The sequence below is a fragment of the Vidua chalybeata genome, chromosome Z (genome assembly GCF_026979565.1).
Source record: "Vidua chalybeata isolate OUT-0048 chromosome Z, bVidCha1 merged haplotype, whole genome shotgun sequence".
Classification (NCBI taxonomy): domain Eukaryota; kingdom Metazoa; phylum Chordata; class Aves; order Passeriformes; family Viduidae; genus Vidua; species Vidua chalybeata.
Window position 1 is genome coordinate 7,671,461 of NC_071570.1, and position 22,854 is coordinate 7,694,314.

The 22,854-nt window shown below is 45.0% G+C and overlaps 1 protein-coding gene and 1 long non-coding RNA gene across 2 annotated transcripts in view; both read right to left on the minus strand.

Moving 5' to 3' along the window:
- Positions 1 to 6,285: 6,285 nt before the first annotated feature.
- On the minus strand, positions 6,286 to 20,387 carry LOC128781614 (aquaporin-3-like). The gene is made up of 6 exons (XM_053931308.1): positions 20,166 to 20,387; positions 11,252 to 11,378; positions 10,955 to 11,092; positions 9,523 to 9,641; positions 8,558 to 8,775; positions 6,286 to 7,872 (listed from the first exon to the last, which is right to left on the minus strand). The coding sequence occupies exons 1-6, from the start codon at positions 20,271 to 20,273 to the stop codon at positions 7,698 to 7,700; spliced, it is 885 nt and encodes a 294-aa protein (XP_053787283.1). The 5' UTR covers positions 20,274 to 20,387; the 3' UTR covers positions 6,286 to 7,697.
- Positions 20,388 to 21,322: 935 nt separating this feature from the next.
- LOC128781615 (uncharacterized) overlaps positions 21,323 to 22,854 on the minus strand; it is a 48,711-nt gene continuing 47,179 nt past the window's right edge. Inside the window, exon 3 of the long non-coding RNA XR_008428438.1 lies at positions 21,323 to 21,441. This is a non-coding gene — a long non-coding RNA (uncharacterized LOC128781615). The remainder of the gene's footprint in view (positions 21,442 to 22,854) is intronic.

The following is a 22,854-nucleotide window of genomic DNA, read 5'->3' on the forward strand; positions in this document are numbered from 1 at the left end:
GAGCAGAGACATTGGACCAGATGACCCAGCCAGTAGTCCCTTCCAACTTGACTCATCTTGGACTCAGTGATCCTTCAAACGTGCTGGATCAGCAGCATCACTGCTCCTAGATTTCAGGGAGTAGCTGAGCTAGGACTTATTGGATTGTGGCTCTCCTGTGGACCTGTATGCCTGTCACACTGGCTCAGAGGAAGTTTATCAGCATGGTTTCTCCTCTCCCATGATTTTGTTTCCTCCTGGAAGGCCAATAGAGCTGTAATTTTTTCCTGAGTGAGCACAAAGTAAATGAAAAGACTCAGACAACTATTTGCCTGGAGATTACCTAAAGCAATGCAGCAAGAAAGGGAAAGCAAAGTTAAAGGGCAACAGAAATTCTGCCCTTCTGTGCTGGGTGGAGTTCAGAGGTTCCAAGAAAGCCCAGAAGGTTTAAGTGAAAATGTAATTGTTTCAGGGTCCAAGCTGGCACCAGTCAAGTCACAAAATACAGCTATTACAAGTTGTCCCTGTGACTCATACCTGAGAGGTGAGTGTTATCCAGTATTAGCCTTTAGCATTAGTGCTCTGGGTTTGTGGCTCCTGGCCAGGGACAGGGTACAGTCTTAATAAGAGCCTGTCATATGAAATGACATGTTTGTGTGACTGACACCTGAGTGTGCTCAGTTCAGACAGGACAAGGAAACAGTATATCTCTTTGACTCAAACGACATTTCTTTTAGCTCCAGTATCTCAGGCTGAGCCTTAGCTGCTATATCTGGCAGGGAACATCCATGTGGGACCATTTACCACTGAAAGCAGCCAGAAACCTCACATCTGGGGTATTCCCTGACAGGTTCTTCAGGAAGGTGTTCCTGTACTCCCAAATACAATTTAAAACAATTGAAGATCTCCTGGGACAAGCTAAACCTGCCTGGCAGGAAAGTTGTCTTCCGGCAAGAAAATTAGAAAAAAATGAGTATTAATTATAAGACATCAGTGTTTCTCCTTGGGATAGTGAATGACATTGCCTCTCCCTGTATAAACCAACAGACCCCTTTTGGTTACTATGTAAGTGCAGTGTTACTTCAGCTCCTCAAGAGAGCTGGTTGCAATGAAGTCTGTCACAAACCAAACCAAGAGCGTCTAGGAGCTCAAGAGATGCCTCATCCACATGGTTTTTGCTGCTCCCTGTTGAAGCATTCCTAAAGAGGGTAGGGAGGTTTAAGTGGCTGTTGTGGGTGACTGGGTGCAGGGGCAGGCAGACCTTTCATCTGTTCCCTGTGCCACTCCTATGCCTCGGTGGAAATGGGTGCACTAATGCGGCTTTGCGTTCTTCACCCCAGTCCGGGGCAGCTCCGGAGCCCGGCTAAGGCGCTGCTTCTCGGCAGGACCGGGGCTGCCGCATGGCCCGGGCGCTCTGGCGTTCAGCCACCGGCGTGGGGCTGGCCGCGCTCTGTAACCGGTGCTGGGATGAGGCAAAGAGGCGAAGGAGGCGCACCCTGTCCTTGCGGTCGGCTGGAGAGGGTTTATTGTCGCGTGGAGCCGCGGTGGAGAACCGCGGCCGCTCCCTAGCGCCGCGTGGACAAAATGGCAGCGAACAAAGGAAGCATGGCGTTAAATAGGGGGCGGGCAGACACGGGCAGAAGCCCCCCCCGCCCAATGGGGACAGGCAACGGGGGAGTGACGTGGACTGCGGCGCCAATGGGGACACGACAGGGGTGTGTACAGGGTTCCGGGACGAACAGGAATGCAGGGATGGGGTGACAGACACAGAACTCTCAGGAGTGGACAGGGGGGTGGCCACAAGACTGGCATGGAGTGCTCCAGTGGTAAGTGACCTGGAGCAGACCATGGTACAGGGGAAATGGGGGTACACAGGGGTACACAGAACCGGCTAACTAACATTCATCAGAACCCCTAACTGAAACCCAGCCCAGGATGCAACACACTAACACAAAGGCAGTGGAACTGTGGAGATTTGTGGAGTTTCTGCCTCTACCCAGGCCATAGTTTCCAGGGGGGAATTCCACTCCAGTTCAGTGATCTCCAGGACTTGACCCAGTTGCACACACATAGGACTCTTAAAGCTATCTGCATGGGGTTTGGACATGTGACATGGGGCCTGCAGGAGATCTCAGCCCCTCTAGCGTAGCAGCTAGAGCCAGGCAGGATGACCCAGGGCATCTCAAATGATTCCCGACCCCTGCACCTAGGCAACTGAGTTGAGCCCATAGCACAGTCAATGAAGAAATTTAGTTCTTTTCAGGTGGTCTCAGGGGAAGTTCCTGTTGTCACTTGCCAGCTGGAGCAGAGTCGTAGGCTTCCAGACTTCTCTCAGCTGCTATTTGTCCCTCTTGCACTGTACTTGTCTCATGCTGCAGAGCTCAGATAGCTTCTGCACCTGCCTACTCTGATGGGTTTTCCAACACTCTTACATAGTCACCCTTACATGCTCAGGTCCCCAGAGACAACACAAAATCTTCTCAGTGTTCCATCATTCTTGTCTGGAGTCTGGAGACACCATCATCTCTCTCCTCTGTCTGGAAGGACAACTATCATCCCAGTACCAGGAATGTTCATCCCTATGGTATGTTTCTTAAGCTCAGCTGTTCATCAGGGTAGACACAGGGCTGGGCTGCAGTGTCTGATGTCTGCTCAGCACTTGGAGTGCTGTGAAAGAAACAGACACAGGGAGAGCTCTGGCAATGTGTCATTTCGTGGCCCTGTTGCTCAGAGATAGAGGAGACTCTCTTATCTCATGTTTCCACCAGGGACAGTGATGAATTTAAAGAGCTAGTGGTGTTCCAGACACAAGAAGTGGGTAAATGCAGGATGTCCCAAATTAGATGAGAGTAGATCATACCCACCGATGTATAGCTGCTCTATACACAGTATACACAGCTCCTTTTCAAGGAGCAAAAGGGGTTTTAGGACAACAAGATGTGACCAGAGCCTCAACTATCTCTCTATCCCACCCTATTCTTGGGTATTACATCTACACCATATGTGATGAATGTTACAGGACTCAGGGATGTGTTTTCCCTCCTGAAGATGGTTAAATGGGAGGACACTGGAAGTTTTAACATCTAAAGAGTTATACTTGAGTCTCACATCTTATATCCAGATTGCAGATTTTTGGCCCTCACCAGAGTAACACATGAGAGGGACCAAGTCATATCCCAACACCCAAGCAACTGTTGTGGGAATCCATGGCCCTGGCTGCTGGGCAAGCAGGAGCAGCAGGTAATTTATTCTTAGCTGTCCTGGAGGCAGGGGGAAGGTCTCATCCCAAAGCCCAGGCCCTTGGGCCAGGGTGGTTACCTTCATTCAAAGGGAGCCTGTTCCCTCTTATGCCACCAGCTGCAAAGCCAGGTGTCACACAGCCATGCAGGTCCTGTGAGCCAGCCAGTCCGGGCCAGACTCATGGACTGAGATGCAGATGAGCTGTGTCCATGCTTTAAGTGAAAGATTTTATGCAAGCAAGAAAAAGAAGTCAAAGACACTTTCATTTGAGACGAAGTGTAGAGGAGTGATTAACATTTTAGACAAAGTTTCTCACATCCCAAAAGGTTTAATTAAGCTGGCTCCTGGCCAGCAGCAGAAATTAATAGAATGCAAGTGGATATCCTGGGGACGAGGGAGAGCAGAAGATTTGCTAAATGGAAACTGGGCAAATTCCCTGAAAAGGGCTAAGGCAATCAGTGATCCTGCAATGAACAAAACCACCATCTCAGACAGTATATTTCTTATAGTTTCAGAGGTGTATCCTGGTTAGAAATCTTTAGCCTGAGAGCATGTTCTCCTTGTCTCCCTCCCATTTACTTATTTTCTCTTCTTCACAAAAGTGTAGGGAATGGGGAGAAGGAAAGCAGTAAGCAGATGATCCGTCAATGCTCATCTGCTTTGAGTACATGTGGAAACCTGCCCTGGCACAGCCCCACCAAAGCTGTCTGGAGGTGCTTAGCATATGCAACCAGCTCCTGCATCCTCAGCACACCCACTACCAAATGGAGAGCTGAAACTCAGTTTGAGATGAAAAGGCTGCAAAAAAGGAGACTGCTGTTCTCCCATCCACGCTGCAGTGCCAAGCAGCCTTTGATTCATGCTTCCACAAGGTGAAACAGAGCAGGGTTTGAAAGAAATCAGCATTGCTGCTGCCATTTTACAGATGGAATAGAGCAAACAGACGTGGAAGAGCTTCCCAAGATATACCAAAAATGTCAAAGCACCTGCAGCAATAATCTTAGACCAGACAAAAACCTAGAGGAATTGAATATATGGCTGCTTTCATCTTGCATTTTAAATGTTATAGGTTTTATGGTCAAAAGGGACAAATCCTGTCAAACTGACCTCCTGTAGTGGAGAGGTCTGGAAATTTCCTCCAGTGAGACTTGCAGTTTGCAGTTTAACTGAAAGAACTTTTTGCAAGACAGCCAGTCTTAATTTGAAAACCTCACACAATAGAGAATCCACAACACCTTTTAGCATTCTGTTCCAACAACAAATTACTCTCCCTGTCAAGAATGAATAGTTTAAATTGTAGATTTATTTCTTCCTACAAAGCATATTTCAATAGCTTGACAGCTGGAGTTCATCTGACCTAAAACCCAGATTACTATATTTTGCCAGATGAGTCTTACCTCTCCAGTGAGACACTACAGCATGATTCATTGCCTTTAAAATTTAGGTATGGATGAAAAAAAAAAAAAAAAAAAAAAAAAAGAAAAAAGTTTGGATTTGCATGGGTCTGCCAGGTGAATAACACCCAGAAGGTCTCTCAAGGCAGCTAAATTGAAAACAAGCAGAACCACAACTTGCAGCAATTTAAGGGTGTTTGCTGCCAGGGAAAACACCTTTCCCTCCCTACAGTTTAATAACACTTCTGGAGCTCTTGAAATATGGTGTATCAAACTGTGCTGTGCACTGCCCTCCTTACATGGCTAGCAAAGAGCAGAGACAGAATCATGTCTCCTGTGGACCAAATCCTTCTGGGGTCTGTGTTCTCCATAGCTCTCCATCCACTGATGGCAGGCAATGCCTGCCCCTTTTCTCATGTTGATGGATCTACTCAGCAGTGTTTGGTGCTTCTCCAACAGCAAAGCTAAAGCTTAACACAGTGGTTAAACAGAAAATTTGACCTGAAATTGATATGACATTTTATTGCCATTTTAACAAGGGTAATAATGCATCATTGACACATGAGTAAGGCAGGGATATAGTAAAAGTTGATTACTACATGCCAGGCAAAAGCAAGAGTAATCTGGTAAGTGATGTAACAACAAAAACCACAAACAAAGGGGAAAAAAACCAAACAAACCAGAACCCATACTACACCTTGAATCAAAAGTCTTAAGATCTGCAGCAAGAACTTTCATGTATTGATCAAGATAGTTGAAGATACAAAGTGGTGGAAGAGTAGAAAAATAGACAGTCCTGAAGGGAAATGAGAATTGAATTCTGCAGCTGTGTTAGTTGATCCCAGCAATATACACGGCTGCTACATTGAGTTTGAGGGATGAACATTCATGTTAAAAATTTAAAAAATAGTGTGCTGTCTGCACATACAGTAAATCAAAATAACCTGAGAATTTTCTTCCCAAAAGCCATTTGATTCCTAGCTGATGAATTGCAGGAAACCACATTCATGCAGACCTCACTGAATTCTTCAATATGGCATCACGTGGGAAGTGAGGAGTTATTTTAAGGCAGCACAATTAATACAGGAAAAATACAGCAGTACACACACCAGCCAAAGAGCAACAAGAATTTTATTTATAGGTAAGTTGTTGTCTAATTCTGTGAGCACTGTGTTCAGGTCTATTGTACTTTTCCTTGCCTGACTATTCCTAGCTTTTCCTAGCTACAGAAAAAAGAAAATTGACTCGTGTAATATGCTAGATGGGGCTGGACAGTAGATGAAGGCAGAGTAGGTTTCCACATTCAGAACTATGTTAAGTGAAAGAAGAGGGAATTTAAATTGTACAAAGGGTGAAGGACAAATATTTACACAGTGGTTCTTTTGCCTTAAGACTAAGATGCCTGACAGCAGAACAATCTCACCCCCAGCCCATACCTTGGTCACTACACTGAGCACAGCTACTCCATCTCCTCCACATGCCTCAAAATCACATTCCAAAAGGGAAAGGCATAAAACACAAATGGAGCATGTAGATGTACTACCTGAAAGGGTTAATTCCCATTTGCTCAGGCTGAAGAGGAAAAGGGCTTGAGGAAGCTATTGCTATAGATTACTTCCTTTTCATGGTGAAGTTTGCTGACAGCTGCTTAAAAATACAACAAACACTAGCATTTAACAGTGTGAGTATCGACATTTTATTTTTTTAAAAAGGAAAAAAAAAGAATACATCCTTTTAGTGACTGGAAATGTGTACAAAGATACATTTTTCAATGAATTCACACATTAAAGAAATAGGCTTTGAACAAGTCTCTCTAATGCATGGGACTTACAAATTCTTTCACAACCAGTAATGCTTTTTTTCAAATACTTTGTAATAATATGGCGTTGGGAGAGCCAGAGATCCCCTGAGATGCCAGTACTGCTAGTATAGGAGGTGCCTGACCTCAGTCCCTCAGCCATGAGTACCAGGGATATCCCAGTTTTTCTGCAAGGTAGAAAAGGAGGTGCTCCACAAACCACAATGCCATAATCCAAGACCATCCCAGGAAAACCCAAAATTATCTCAAAGCTGATAGAGAATCAGCAGTTCCCATACATCTCTATATGAACTCATCCCAACCTCGGTATTTAGTAACAACTTTAAGGAGTATATTTATATATAAATCTACTAAAAAAAAAAAAAGAAACCCAACAACACCACTGTAAAATTTACGTGAACACACGCAACTTAAGCAACACTGTGTTTCCACTGGATCTTGGCTATTAGCTGCTTGCAGTTTATATACAAAGCTGATTAATTAGAAAGGCTGCTTCTGGGAGCCAAGCTTTCTGTCTAAGTTAGCCCTGGTTAGAATAAGGGTTTCCTACATGTGATCTTCTAGGAGTTGGTAATACTAAAATTTTTGATTGCAACACCAGGGTGTACTTGTTTGTAAACATTTTGTCTTACTATTAAATGAAAATCCAATGCTTTCTTACTCTCTGCACTGACATTACGGATCAGCTGACTGATACAATATCTAGGAATTCATAAGAGATATGAAAGTTTGGCTAATAAAAATCCTCTAGACTCGTTAATTCCTGGTGTCAAGGTACTGACTTTAGAGCAACATCAAGCAGAATTTGATCCACAGAATCACAGGCAAATTTCCTCCAGGATGTAGGAGTTTCCAATCCATGCCAGCAAAACAATTTAAGTTTTGCATGATCCCCATTCTACAGATTGGAACACAGGTTTGAAGGGAAGCAGTTTGCCAAGGTCACAGGCAATGTCAGCAACATAGCTCAAAAGAGCTTCAAATTCCTGAACACCCGATTTGTGTTGGACAACAATGCCCACTTCTCTCCTGACTCCTACAATCCTCAATCCCCTTCTATTAGGAAAAGATTACATGATATTGCATTTGGAGGAAGGCTCACGGGGAAATGTCAAAAGCAAATGTGTCAGGGATATACAAAAAAGAAAACAAATTACTAGACAGGTGAAAAACTCTTCCTGTTGTTCTTTAAGCTCTTCTTAACTTCTTTTTGCCAGCTGCAGTCCTGAGTAATGAATACCTGCCAGATCTAGGTGGCAGCTTCCTCAGACCCTCTCCTTGTGCTTCACATTAGCCAACTTGACTGTTTCCTGCTCAGAGGCAGGTGGAGAAGGCTCATCGTGACATCCAATCGTCAGCTGATAGACAATCACTCCCGCAACTGCCCCAAGGAAGGGAGCGACAACTGGAACCCACCACCAGTGGGACGGCTTACCAACCCTGGAAAACAAAAAGAAAGGGCACAAGGTAAGAACTGCAGCCTAAGCACTAGGATATTTGCACTTGGATCTGGAGCCATGCAAGATCTGACCCGCTGCAGCCCTCACCACCCTCCTGCACAGGACAGTAGCACCTGCACGTCTGCAGAGCTTCCAAGGCAGAAGTTGCCACACACCCACACAAACACTTTAAGTCCCAGTGACAAGCAATTCAGAACAGCTACTTTTAGGATTTCCAAGACTATCTCTCCACCAAGAAAGGACAGAAGCATTTGTTGTGCCTACACTAGGTACCTTCAATTCCTTCCCACTGCTTGCAGAAAAGCAACCCTTGATAACATACATGGCTCTCTTAATTGTCTCCAAAAATAACAAACACTTCTCATTTTCTACCATTTAAATATCATGATGTGTTCATGTTCAAGGTGCAACTGAAATTCTCATGGATGCTCCTAGATTTCCTCTTTGATAGCAAAGTTATGTCACTTGCTCTCACCACTGGAAGCTGCCCAGCTTCCACGATTTCTTAAGAAGCCAAAAAGCAGACAGTGTCTTTTAGCAACATTTAGACAATCCAAAGATACCTCGTGGCTGCCAAGACTCTTTATAGTGCCAGAGCTACCATCTATTTGGATTCATAATTTATTTCCCCTTGATGCACAAGGTTTTCATCATCAAGCACTTACCGGAACACTTCCATGCCCCAGCCGGCAATGGCTGTGAAGAGACGAGGCCCGAAGTCCCTGGCAGGGTTGACAGCATAGCCGGAGTTGAAGCCCATGGAGGTTCCAATAACGAGGACTACAAAACCAACTGTGAAAGCCTCCAGCCCGGTGGGGACGGGGTTGTTGAAGGGATCAACAATAGCCAAGACACAAACAATCAGGGAGGCAGTGCCAATGAACTGGAGAGGGATGAGGAAGGAAAACAAGAATTTAATCCAGATTAGTCTTCTAACCAAGTTATTTAACTCCTCTGGGATGTAATTCTCTTAAATGGAAGAGGTGCACAAAGTCATCCCATGACTCTATCAGACCACAGCAGCCATGGGAATAAAAGAGTGGAGCATGCTCCTCTCTTGAGATTATGCCAGCCAGAACCTCAATCAAATTTGCACCTTTCTCCCTACCCCCAGAAGAGTTATGAATAGCTATTTATGCAGCCAGAAAAGCTGGAAACATCTTCCTAAACCTCCTTCCCACATGCCATGGCTGGGTAGAAGCTGTTCCTTTTATGGTTGATGACAAGTTTAGGAGACAGTCACATTCAACAGCAACCACCACCCCATACCCAGCTGACCTCTGGACTGTGCCACAACCACAGTACTAGAGTGAGAGTGAGGAAGAGTGAGAGGTGAGATCATTCCTCACACTATGGCTTTTCAGGGACTATGACAAATGGCATTCTTTTCTCTGGTGTCCTGACCAGTGTTGTACCACTTTTTAATGCCTTGGCACAAGCCTTCTGACTGTAAGGTCCTTTCTGGCCCTGCTCTTCCTATGGGCTAGTGAGTTACCTGTGTTAACTGCAAAAAACCTTTCTGGACATCTTATCTTTAAATTGCAATTAATTTTCTAACTAAAGATGAGGACCAGACCCACCCAAAAGATTCCTCTTCAAATGTACTTTCATCCTCCCAGCACCCTCTTACCTGGTCAAAGAAGCCATTCACAACATTCAGATGCTCAGATGGGTAGGTGGCAAAAATACCAGCAGTGGCATTCTTTCCTATAACAGTGAGCTGGTTATTGTCAAAAGCCCAGATAGCATCTAGAGGTAGAGAAGGAGAAAAAAAAAATCATTTGCTGTAGAGCAAACACTTATTTAGAAAACTTAGGGCATCATCCACCACAGCTTTTTACCAGTCAGGCTCAGAGGCAGATGGCATTAGACCCTGTTCCTAATAATTATTTGCCAGGCATCAAGAAAGAGAGTCAAGAAGCAAACACTAAGGTGACTCCAACTCTCCCAAAGGTAAACAAAGGCCTGTGGTAACAGTCTTGGTGAAGATCTGACACAGATATGGATCAGCCAATGGGATTTGGGATGTTCTTTCACTTTTCTTAGTTACAATTCCCAAGGTTGTCTTTGGAGCTGCCAGTGCCTTGCCTACGGCTGTGTAGAAGCTGAATAACTAACTTAGGATGGTCTATCTTTCCTTCATGGTGAGTAGAGACAAAACCAGACACCTCTGAATGTAGATTTTTTTATGGGTTAGGTAGCTAAAATGGGGTCAAATCCCTTCTGAAGAGGAGGCCTCAATCCACCAACTGGAAAGGTAATTTGTGTTGAACTGTGGCCCTGATGTTTACTGAGAGGAAGGTAAGTCTCCTTGCTTCTTCCTAAAGTGAAAAGTAGTTCCAGCCAGTGCTGGGGTGGCAGCTTCCTCCTCCAGCTGGAAATAACAGTGACCCAGATGCTCCACTCAGCTACAGGGAGCATCACTCCTATTGCCAGAAACAATTGGGAGGCAAAGTCTGAATCCAAATGTCACACCTGATATTAGGGGAACAGCAAGGGCCAGCAAAAAATTCAGTTCTTGCCCCCTATGATGATGAAAAGCACACAGGAGAAATAGAGGCATAAGGAACTGGATTTGTAAGGTGCTTTCCAAGGTAGGGAACCACTCTGATAAAAGCAGCAAAATCTGCTAGAAATCACATTATCTGGAAGCTAACACAAGACAATGCATTTGACATCACAGTAAAGACTTCATTTTTTAAGCCAAGAATGAGAAAATGGTTCTGGAACAGTGAACAGATATAAAACCTTCATCACTGCTAGTGTTTCATTGACTTTTCTAGAAGACCAGTAGATACAAAAGAGCTCATCCAGAGGTCCAGTGTTCATTACTCAAGGGCAAAGACTTGCACTTTGACAATGCTGGCTGGCCTTCAGATTGCTTTGAGGAGGCTTGAACCCATCATCATGAGAATGGGAAAGCCATCCCAGAAACACAGTAAGGAGGTTTCTTTGATCTCTGCACTGCAGGTGCTCCCCTCTGATATGGAAACCTCCCTCCCTGCAGCGAGTCACAAACGCAGTAGTCTCACCTCAAAAAGACAGAAGGTTTCCACACTTACCGTAGTACAGCCCAAAGACTATGCCAGCTCCAAGGAAAGCCCCCAGGGTTTGTGCAAGGGCATAAATTGGTAGCTTGATCCAGGGCTCCCGGGCCAATAAGCACATGGCAAAAGTGACAGCTGGGTTCAGGTGTCCACCTGCAGAGAGGTTGGTGGTTAGTGTATTTTTATGGGCAGAATGTAGGTCCCAGAGTTGTGCCAAGGGGCGCTAGCTACCATACCAGTCCCACACAGGAAAAGTAGGCCTACACAATAAGTGACACAAGTGAAACTCAGCCTACATGGAGCCACACATACCTGATACCTGTCCTGCAATCAAAATGCCAAGCGTCACAGCGAAGCCGAAGGCCAGGTTGACAGTCAAGAAACCTCCATGAGTCCCTCTGCTGAGAATGATCTGGGCAACAGAGCCACAGCCAAAGAGCTAGGAGGAGAAAAAGAGATTGAAATTACCCTCTCTGTTTCACATCAGGGCCAGTTGCTGACCAATGCCTACAATTGCTCTCCTTACACCTTCATGGGCCATCATAACCAACTCACGACTCAAAACCTTCACAGCTTCTGTCTTTGGTCAAAGTATCTATGCATTATCTCTAGTGATGGGAGAGAAGAAGAAAGGGCACAGAGAAATCTATCTCCTGGCAGGATGGACCGAAAACAGGGGTAAAATTAAAAGCAAGATGGATCTACAGGAGCCAGGAATTCTTTGTCCAAACGTCTAATTTTAAGATGCGAAGTGAGAAGGATGAGCCAGATATCGTCCTGGTTTGAGATAGTCACAGTATAACTATGTTGATGAGGGATGTGGGTAACATTGTGTTAAAAACACTAATAATTGTTTGACACGGTAGCACATAGATTGGTAGGGAACAATTCTGCTAATGCTTGGAAATACAGTCATGACTGAAGAAGACCACATTCAGCCTGACATTCATGGAATTCTCTTTCCAGGCTCCATCAAGAAAAGTCCATATTCAAGAGAGTCCACCAGCTTAGCCAGTGTTGTCCTTCTGTCCAAGATCAGGGGTGTACCAAATCAAACACTCTGGTAGACAAAAGCTGCTTATTTTGGGTGATAAAACTCTTTCCTAGTAGGTAAGGAAGGTCTCACTTAAATATGTTCACTCCAACTGTATAATCCTTCTCTTCCCAACTGCACCTAAAAGCCCTCATTCCTATGCTCACCCTTAACAACTCAAACCAGTTTGTCCCAGCAATTCAGTTCATCACTCATCCAGCTGCATGCTTTCTATCTTGGCAAGTCTTTCCACTATGCAACATGTAATTTAAAGAGCTCTAAACCTGATCATCTGTATGTTTGTATCTCCCACTAGCTCCACCTGAACTGACCCTTGGTGTTTTATCACTTGGAATTACCACATTGGCAGGTACTGAGAGAATCTTTAAACTAGGACAGAGATTACAGCCTGCTCATGAGATGCTCAAATCTAGGGGTCAAGGCTTGACTTATTTCTTCTGACCACATACCCATAACTACGTCCCCACAAAGACTTTCTACTTCCATGAACTCTATCATCCCAAAATTACTCAATTGCCACAGAGGTGGTATCAACTCCTACAGGATAAGCCACCAAATAGGCACTGAGATGGCTGGGTTTGCTGTTGTCTATTCTCCAGCTAACATTGGACATGCCCATTGAGCAACACACGATCCAAATCAGAGGCAAAGACAAAACACACATAACTCATCACCTCCCATACCCTTGACAACTGAAGAATTGCTAACAAAGCAAAAGGTGCACTCAGCTTGCTTGGAAAAGAGCAGCCAGGTAGGCTGCAGGTTGATTCATGAGGTGGACACTCTGTAAATAGGTGCCTCTAGACAAGGAACCAGGTGGCCAACACAAGGGCCTTGTATAAAAAGAATAAAGGAACCTGTTGAACTCGTTGGTGAGGGAGGGATAGCCAGCACTGCTCTCTACTGGGTGCAGTCAGAACAGCCCGTACAATCTCCTTACCAAGCTGGCAGAGGAGACTCCAAGACAAAGGCAGAAAAGATTTGTTTATTGGCAACAAACTGAAACAGCTATGCCCAAACCACCAAGGGAAGCAGAGCTCCAATTAAGCAAATAAGTACAGGCTAATGGCCAGGGTGAATCTTGTTTCTCCAAACAAGCCCCACCAATCTGTGGAGAGATTTCAGCAAGCACATGGCCATGGTGTTTGCCTCTCAAAGGCCACACAGTACATCAGTCTGACCAGGCAGCGGACAAGTGATGGAGGTATTTGTGTTATTCACTCAGTAAGAACTGGCAGTTCTGCAGGTGGATGGTGGTTGGCACGTTATACACATACCTTTTGGTTGCAGAAACCACAGAGTAAAATTTTCCCACCTCCACCTCCCTGATCACCCACAAAGGTCTTCCCTTGAGCTGGAGGAATGCCAGGTCTGTTATTTCTCAAGAGGTTATCTCAAGAAGTCATTCCCCATCCTCCTCTCCTCCATCCTCCACCTGGCAGTAGCTCTCCAGCTTTTCCTCAGAAAGGAGTCTATGGGCCATGCAAAAACACCCTGAAGCCACTCCACAGGACCATTACAACTGTTTATCAGATGAGCCGTGAGCAGTATTTGGCTTAATTCAGCGTAACAGTAGAAAACTTAACTCTCAGCAGATAAAAAGAGCGCAGTGATACTTAGGAACAGGTTTGAACTTTGATATGCATGTGTTCAGTTCCATCCTGTACCAGTGGAGTCCACTAAACACAAAAATATAGTGTCATGCATGACATCCCTCCACGGCATTTGACTTTAAGGAACCAGTTCAAGTCATGCTCACCAAGACTTTTGTGGCAAGTACCTTGACACTACAGAGTTTTATTGTTGTAGTTGGTAATACAATTTTTAATCACATCACCTTCACTTCTGCTCTTTGCTAGTTTTCCTTCCAATTCCTCTTCCCAGGTCAGATGAGACCAGAGAACCTCAGCTTTCATATTTTAGGTTTTGTTTGTCCACTGCTCACAGAGAGCTGTTCAGGAGAAGCTAGCTTGGGTTGAAAGGCAAGGAAGGTCAAATAAAAGCAATTCAGCATTTTTCCCAGTCTTTTTAGTCCATGCAATGTATTTAAGAGTTCTTAGGCAATATTGTACCACTGTAGTCAGGAATGGTGGTGTACAACTAAGGGGGAGATCACACCCCATTCTTTTGATTTTAATAACCTGCCTCCCACAGCATTTTGTTTCGTGGTTTTGTTTTTCATTTGCATTTGCTGGGTTTTTGTTTTGCTTTTTCATTTGTTTGCCTTTGGTTTTGTGGAGGAGTTGTATTTTGGTTCTGTTTTTGTGTACAAAAACCACTTCTGGAAGAATATCCAGCCAACAGAAACCCAGGTTAGCACCTCCCACGACAGTAAGTGCAGTAGTCAACTGCTACATACCCATGATACTAGCCAAGTTCAAAAGTGGTTTTAAAGTGCTAATAAAATACTTGCAATAAAGCATCATTCCAATGTGTTAAACCTGCTCTCCAAGGAATTTAAGTCAATGCACCCATTAACTAGGTTAATGGAAGCCTGCTCCCTAATTTCATCTTACTGACTCTAGCAAACCTAACAGAGAGGCTTCTTACTGCTCATAGGGTGATTCAACTTCTTGCACTGTGAAAAAGGGCTAAATCCTTGTTCTGCAGGAATGGGTTCAAGAGTGGCAGGGTTGACAGACTCCAGAGGGGAGAAGAATCCCCCTGTACAAAGGAGGCACCAGCCAGAAGCAGCAGCAAATAACAGGAAAAGGTAGCACATTGCAGGGGATACCTCACACTCAGTAAACCTTGAGCTCCCTGTGTCCAGGGCATGTTTGGAGACTGAGCAGCTGGCTTTGTTACTCAAGATAAAAACACCCTGTCTCAAACACTCAAGATAAAAACACACTGTCTCAATATCTGAACACATGAAAGCCCAGTAGCCAGTAAGGGCTGGTAGGGAAGAACCATGGAGGTTAAAAAGTTGCAATAGCTCAGGAAGAAACAAGGCTACCAAAGGCAGCCTATTCAGGCAGACCTTGTGGAAAACAGCTTCGCATGTGAAGCTTCATACATGGTGCTCAGAACTCCTCTGCAAAAGAGCCAGGTTTCTTTTCTTTCTTGTCTCCTTTCTTTGCCAAAGTTTTTTTACGCCTTCAAGTGCAACACAAAAGGCCTGAGTGCATTTGCTCTTCAACTTCAGACAGACTGGTCTCTAAATGAAGGTGGGAAAGCTTCGCTGGCATAGACCAAGAAGAGTGCAATTACCTGAATTACAGCTCTTCTACCAGCAAATAAACCGGGGATTAGGCAAGAAGCCTGCTGTAAATCTACCCTAATCACCCTGGTGGATGGGAAAGACTGGTCAGCCCTTGATGTCCTCTCGTTAATGGGGAAGATGCCAGAAGGGCAGTCAAATAACGAGTCTGCTTTGAAGGAGAGACCCGGAGATACTGACAGATTATTTTAAGTTTTGGACACACAGAGGGTACCAGTCTTCATAGGGAGAAGGCAGGGAGCAAGAGCAGCATGCAGAGATCTTAAACTCCACAGCTCACATGGCAGGATAGCCTCCATCAGCCAAAAAGACAATGCAAGGAGCACTATCCTTTATGCTTTTCCTCGAAGCATCTCTCAAACAACCAGGCTGGTCATCATTCTCAATTTGCAAAGCAAGGAGAAACCTTAGACCCCTCAGCCCAGTTTTTTGTCCAGCACAGCTGGAGGCAGCCTGTACAGAAGCAGCCCTGCAGGAAGGGCAGCAGCAGATGGTCTATTACGTTACAGCTCTTTGTGCACCACCCACTGAACCAGAGCCAAGGCAGGGCTGCAGGGCTGGAGAGATGAGAGATTCTGAGCAAAACTGCGCCCCACGTACATCGCATGCTACAAAAAAAATTGCTGGAGCAATGAGCCTCCCTCAGCTCAAGAAACTTGAGCAACATTCAGCAGAGGGCTTGGGCATTAGAGAGGAAATTCACTGGTTTAGGTTGTTCACACACACACAGAAGGAAAAACATTTATTCTTATGTCTCCTGCTATTGTTCAGATCAAGAGGTTTTAGCTGTTAGAAAGACCAGTAGGTCTGATGGGAGTTTGGTCACAAGGTTGGGCACTCCTGGGGAAAAGCTGCCTTCCCACCAAGGGAAACTCTTAATGCCCAAACTGTCCTGTTTGTAGAAAGGAGAAATGTCCTGCTCCTGGAAAGAGACAGCAAGGAGGGACAGTTTTGGACAGTTAGTGAAGAGCTTCGACCTCTTCTGGTAGCAGGGTTGAGGGAAAGCCCAGCATTGCCACTTCCCATGTCCCCATACCTAGCAGCACTGGACCCACCAGGTCCTTCCTTTCAAGGAAGAATCAGCAGCACTCAACATGCTTACAGCAAGGGATTTTCACTCCCTTTTACAGACTAGCAAAGCATTAACAACGAAAATAACTTTTTAGAAAATTTTTTTTAATTACATTTTCCAAATGTGACAAGCTGGGTTTAAGCAAACCACTCCAAATCAAACAGCAACTGTGGGAACTATACTGTGCTGCCCCAGACAGTTGTGGGACGAGCAGCAACTTTAAATTGCCAACACCTAAGTCGGGCTCCCCTTGCTGTGGTCATCTCATGAGGTGAAGCTCCCCTTGCTCTAGTCATCCAAACCACTTTGCCGTTTCTTTTTCTGTGGTCTACAGCACTGTCATAACCCAAAAAGCTACTACCTAGCCACAAAGTCAAGGCAGCACCAATTGAAAAGCAATTAGGAGTTGTTTTGTTCTTTCTCTGTGCCTCTACAGCAGTGATTCACAGTGAGTCTCACTCGGAAATCAGTCATAATCAGCACATTATTTCTCCTGCAAATGTAAAAGACAAACAGAGCTAACTTTGGTATTTACAGCTAGCAGAGCAAGGCAAACAGACCGAGCCTTAAGAGAGGCACGGAGACCCACCATGGAAATCTGGCTTTAGTGGGTTGCTACAGTAATAACACAAACAGCAAGGGACTGGGAAAATGCCTTTGGCGTTTGTAGTGCTTAACGACTGCCAGCAAGCGGTGCTTCCAACACAGGTATAAAGCTCAAGCCTAAAGTGCTACTCAGAAAGTGAATTTTGAAGAGGGGAAATGCCAATTTAAGTATCAAAGGAAATGTATGTAGAATCAGCATTACTATTTTTGCAACAATAGAGACACCACCCACAAACTAAATAAAAGTTTTGCAAGGTGCTCTGCACAGCAAAAGTGGTTTGCAAGTAGACTGCTACTCGCCTTGGCATTCTTCAGGGCTTGGCTGCCTTAGCTGGATTATTTTTCTTATCTTAAAAAAAAAAAAAAGTGGCACTATTCTAACAGTCCTTTCCAGCTCAAACCACTCTATGATTCTACCTTCACAATATCTTTTAAAAAATGAGAAAAATAAAATCAAGCATTAGGTTCATTCTTACAGGCAGCAAGACTATGTAGGGATCTGCAATAGCTTTTGCCTAGAAGAGTTTAAGAGATCTGCAGCCATTATGCAAGTGAAAGGGAGGAGGGAAGAAGCTGAAGCAGTGCCAATATCCACAGTGGGACAAGTTTTACATTACACAGTGAAATTTAAAGTAAGCTGCAAACCTTAAACCATCTCCCTCCCTTGGGGCTCAGGAAGTTGATTTCAGTGTGAACACTTAAATCCATCCCTGACAATATTCTGTTCAAACATATTTGTGGTTAGTCAACTCCATCTCCCATGAAGAAAATTTTCATGGATTCAGGTCTCTCCTCAGGCATTTTACTGTGAAGCCCAAACCAGATATTTACTGGGGTACAATGCATCTAAATGCACACACAGCTCAACCTGCTGGCAGGGTGGGCAGCAGGGACTTTTGCAAGGTACAAAATGACAATTTCTGTCCTGGGAGAAAATCCAATTCAAACAATGGTCCAGGCCAACTGAAAGGGGAAGGAATTCACCTTCAAGACCCTTTCTACTTCATGTAGGTGATAGTGATATAATAAAAAGAGGAAAAGGATTCAGAGTGGTAATAAAGAAAAAACTGTAGGTTTCCCTTCATTAAGATGAATAGACTGAGACAGCATGAAGTTGGAAAGGGGTTGACTGGCTTGGGTATTGCAAGCTTGCAATCCTGGAACCCATTTTCCTCCGGTGTAGCGTGTTTTGGACTTCTGACTGTGCAAGAGCATTCACAGAGTTTGGGACTTTCCCTTTCCTCCCACAAGCCCACCCCACCTTCTCCCACATGGACACAGAATGCCCACAGTGCTCTGTCCACTGCAGAGCTGCTGCAGGAGATCCTAAGTGAGTTTGCAAGTCCTACAAGATGGAGTTGAGTGTGCCACTAAAAAGAGTTCAGGACCTCCTGAACACAGTGAAGGCTCAGCCTGTAAACTTCGACACACACACAGACACTGAAACAGAGCATGTTTGATGCTCCTGAGGACAAAGTGTGTGCTGCCCACTTCTGCCAATGCAGTGTCCAGAGTGGCTGATGGGTGCCCATTATCACTGCTGTTTTGAAGGCTGCTTATTACTTTGGACCAAACCCTTCCTCAAGCTCTGAGCAGATCCCAATTTCTCTCTGTCTGGAGAGGCAAAGTGTAAGGAAAAGTAGTTACTGTTGTGCCAACTGTCACAGTCAGAGGATGGACTAATGGAGTTTGGATCATGAGCCCTTCTGAACACTCAGATCCAAATGGCTAAAGGCTTGTCTTGTTTCTCAGTAATATTGGCTTTGCTATCAGGAGGCATTAGTCCACCTTACAAGACTTACCTTGTTTCAATTCTGAGACTAACAGCAGCGACATCAGTGATTAATAGACAGCAATCTTTTAACTGTTAATCACTTTCCTATCACCTTCTACCCACCTTAATTCCAAACAACCCTTCTTGGAAAAATCAACAGGACTTGTTTGCAAATCATCAAAGCTGGGTCGCTCTGACAATAAAGCCATTGCACCATACAAAGTTGCTTTCTTTAAGACTAGTAGCATTTTACACAGTCTTAGCAGAGTCCCCTAAGCTGCCATTCAGAAATCCTCTCTTCATCATCAAAAAAAAAAAAATCTTATTTATGAAAGCATGTAATTGTGTCAGTCTTTTTGTGTTGTTCCCCAGGTGCTTCATCAAGCCTTCCTCTGCCTTCAACTCTTCCAATTCTTAGATTTCTCTCCAAGTAGTTCAGCCACCAGTTACAAAGAGGTGTAAACCCACAGTCACTCCACTGAAACCTTCAGGATTGCTCTGGATTTACACCACCCCAGAGAAACTTGTACCTGCAGATATTCACTGTGCGAACTCCAGCTCATTTCTGCCTCAATATATATGCATCAAACCTGTGCCAAACTGGGCAGTCCTGCGTTTTCACATGCAGATGCTCTAAGCCAGATATCCCTGTCACTGTTTTTCTACACCAGTGTTTACGCCACACAGCTCATACACAACTCTCCTAGCTGTTCATATCTGCCTTTAACTTTAAAGCAAATTGCAGCCACTCAAAACATTTGCAACTTCAGGCATTAGACACACATTTATCCTGTTTTTGCCCCTTACATTCAAACCCTTTGGAAACTGAGCACTGAAAGAGGCAGAAGAGTTTTATCTCCATTGGCCACTGAAAAACACACTGACTGATAGCAAGCACGAGCTGCCATGGTATCGTGGGACTGAAAAACACACTGACTGATAGCAAGCACGAGCTGCCATGGTATCGTGCAGCCCCACTGACAAGCCCCTGGGGAATCAGCGGCTGACAGCAAAAGGACACTGCAACAGTTTAAATTCTGGCTACTACTTCTTGATGGGATGCCTGGGGAAAGCAAAGTGAAAAAGAAAGAATAAAAAAGGCCTTCACTTCCTCCAGAGATAACACTTGCAGTATTTCAGAGCCAAGAAAATATTCCAGGGCAGACAGAAAGGAAGTTTTACATGATCTCTAGCAAAATACTTGCTGCTTTTACAGAGATGTTTTGCTCCCTGCACTTCCAGATACACAGAAGCTTCCACACACCCAACAAGCTCTTCAGAGCCCACATTTTGCAAGAAACCCAATGTCCACCCTTAAGCAATATGCATGATTTTTTTCCCTGTGCACAGGAACTGTCCTCCAGACCCCTTGCAGCAGGTTGCACCAGAGCTGGGCTCATTCCCAATGCAAACCCTGGCAGCAACGCAGCCCCTTCACCAGGACAATTTCCCCCAAACCCACAGGTTAGAAAGCATCCCCACACTAAAGCCCCCACTCACCACCAGGATCAGTGTTCCCAAGCACTCAGCCAGTGCTTGCCGCACTAATTTGTTTCTGATCCTCAGGTGCTCCTCAATGGTAGCAAGAACGTCCTTTTGCCGCCCCATCGCAGTAGAGGTGCTTCTCAAGTGGTGTCAGGGAAAAAGCAGCAGCTGACAAAGCCTCAGCAAAGTTTCTTCTCCAGCACAGCTGCCTTGCTTATAAATAAGTTCATCGATGCCTGACACACCTCCTGGGTAACCACACCCCTTCCACCCGCTCTTCAAACCCAATTTTTTTTTCCTGCTTTTCAGCACGAGACAGCGTGGGTGTTTTTTTTTTTCATTTTCCTTATTGCTTACATAGGTGAGCAAAAGATTCAGGAGCTTCATAAGAAGAAGGTATTAAATGTGGCCCGCTGAAGCCACTGCTGTTTTCATCACCACCTAAAATGCAGGGCCATATCTGCCCTTCTCCAGCTTCAGTTAGACGGATAGACTGAGCAGTGCCTTACCCATTTGTGTGAGCATGGTACCCTGTGTTCAGATTTCCTTCCCTCCCAAGCTCTTGCAGGGTGGCAAAGTGGTTCTTGCAGATGTGTGTTCCTGTGCTGATTCAGAGGCTGTAGGTGCTTTGACAGAAAAACTGGGAGGCAGAAGGGTTTGAACCCCTACAACTAAGTCTGAGGCTCTCCTGAGCTCCAGCAATTACCTAGCTGAAGCTGGTACTGTGAGCAAAACCAAGCCTCTTTCCATGGAAATCTACATTTGGGTGCAAATTCTTTTGTGTTGTTGCAAGTTATGTCACCTCACAGAGCTTTGGGAGAGCCCTTGCAGCCCAGAGTCCCCTGAAAGCGCCCAGAGTCCCCTGAAAGCTGTAAAGAAAAGACATGAGACCCCCAGTGCAGAGCCAATCCCCGTCACAGGACCTCAGTGAGGAGCCCACAGATTTACCAAGCCACACAGGAAACAACCCTTGCTGCCTTTTCATCGTCAGTAACATCCTGTATTACTCTAGGACTATTCCACAAAATGGCCTGGATGAAAACAGTCCCCGTCTGTACCATATGAGGTGAGGACTGCTAACAGGACATGTGCAGCTCATGGCATCTGGTTTTTGTTAAATGAGTAGTAAAAATTCCCTAGGCTCCTTGACTCACCAGGTCTTGATGCAGAGCAGCAGGACTGAATTTGCAGGACTGAAAGGAACCCCTTTCCTTGATTTGTTCCCCTGCCTTCTCTGCAAAGCCACGGATGCCCAGTTTTTCCTCTTCCCCTTATTTAACCAGCAACTTTCCTGTGGAAAAACCAGAGCTTTTAGTACAGTGGTGAATGGGCCTTTATTTTGTACAGAAACTGCAGCCAACACGAGAAGCAGTCAGGAATGTGGCTAAGAAAGCAATAATGTGTGAGGAATCAAATACAGGGAAACACTCAAGTCCAAACATAATTACAGGGGCAGGAAACTTCCCTCGTTATTTTGTGCTCAAGCCCGGTCTGGGTCTGCCAGCATCAATAGGGTCCTCTGAACCGCAGCGAGTGCTCCATCACCCCCATGCATGCTTGCTGCAGCTGGGGTTTGCAAACAAGTACTCAAGACACCCATTTTCAACCTTCTCTCCATACCTCTCCCCTCATCATCTTGCAGTACATCACCAGAGCCAAGGAAGCTCCTCATTTCCTCCAGCACTCCTGCCTCCTTTATATTCTGCCCTGTCCTTCTACCCTGATGCTTAATCAAAGCTGCCACAGCTAGAAATTAAACTGTATGTTGGGTTTTTTACCCTTTTGGCAGTTCCCAAGCTAAAACACATGGCCACCAGTGTGTAGACACTGTGTTCTGTGGTGTAGTTTTATTGAGATTTACTTAGGCTAGTTCCCATTCCTTCCCTGGTGGTGAGGACAGGGCCATCAGACCAGAGAGAGAAAGGTGAGGAGCAAAAAGCATGGGGGGTTGTGATGTTCTCCAAGCAAGTAGGAACATTTCTTCTGTCTCCGGCATCTGAGGCCCTCTGTTACAACTTGAGGGTACAGGCATTTCCTCACAAATAGGGAAAGGAGGGGATATGTTGAGGTTCCAAGGTTGATGGTATGTCTTGGTTTTAACTGGAATAATTAATCTCCTTCTTACTATTGATTTGGATTCAGTTGAGAATGATGTTGATAACACACTGATGTTTCAGCTGTTGCTCAGCAGTGCTTACCCTAAGTCAAGCACTGGTCAGTTTCCCATGCTCTGCCAGGGAGCAGGTGCACAACAAACCAGGAGGGAGCATGGCCAGGAGAGCTGACCCAAACTGCCCAAAGGGATATTCCATGCCATAGAACACCATGCCCACTGCATAAGCTGGGGGGAATTGGCTGATCACTGTTGGGAAACAGGCTGGGCATCTCTCAGTGGTAGTGAGCAACGGTGTTGTTTATCACATGCCTTTCTTGAGTTTTATTGTCTTTCTCTTCTTCATTGTCATTGTTATTACTAGTAGTAGTGTATTTTATTTTATTTCAATTATTAAACTATTCTTATCTCAGCCCACAAGATTTTTACCATTGCCTTCCCCACTGGGAAGGTGGTCAGGGGGCAGTGCATGGTATTTTGTCACTGGTTGGGGTTGAACCACAACATGGTAAAAGATGCTGAGAAGACCAGTATCAAAGCTGGGGCTTGGAGAAGTCTAGACACAGGCAAGCCTGAGGAGCTGGGGTGGGG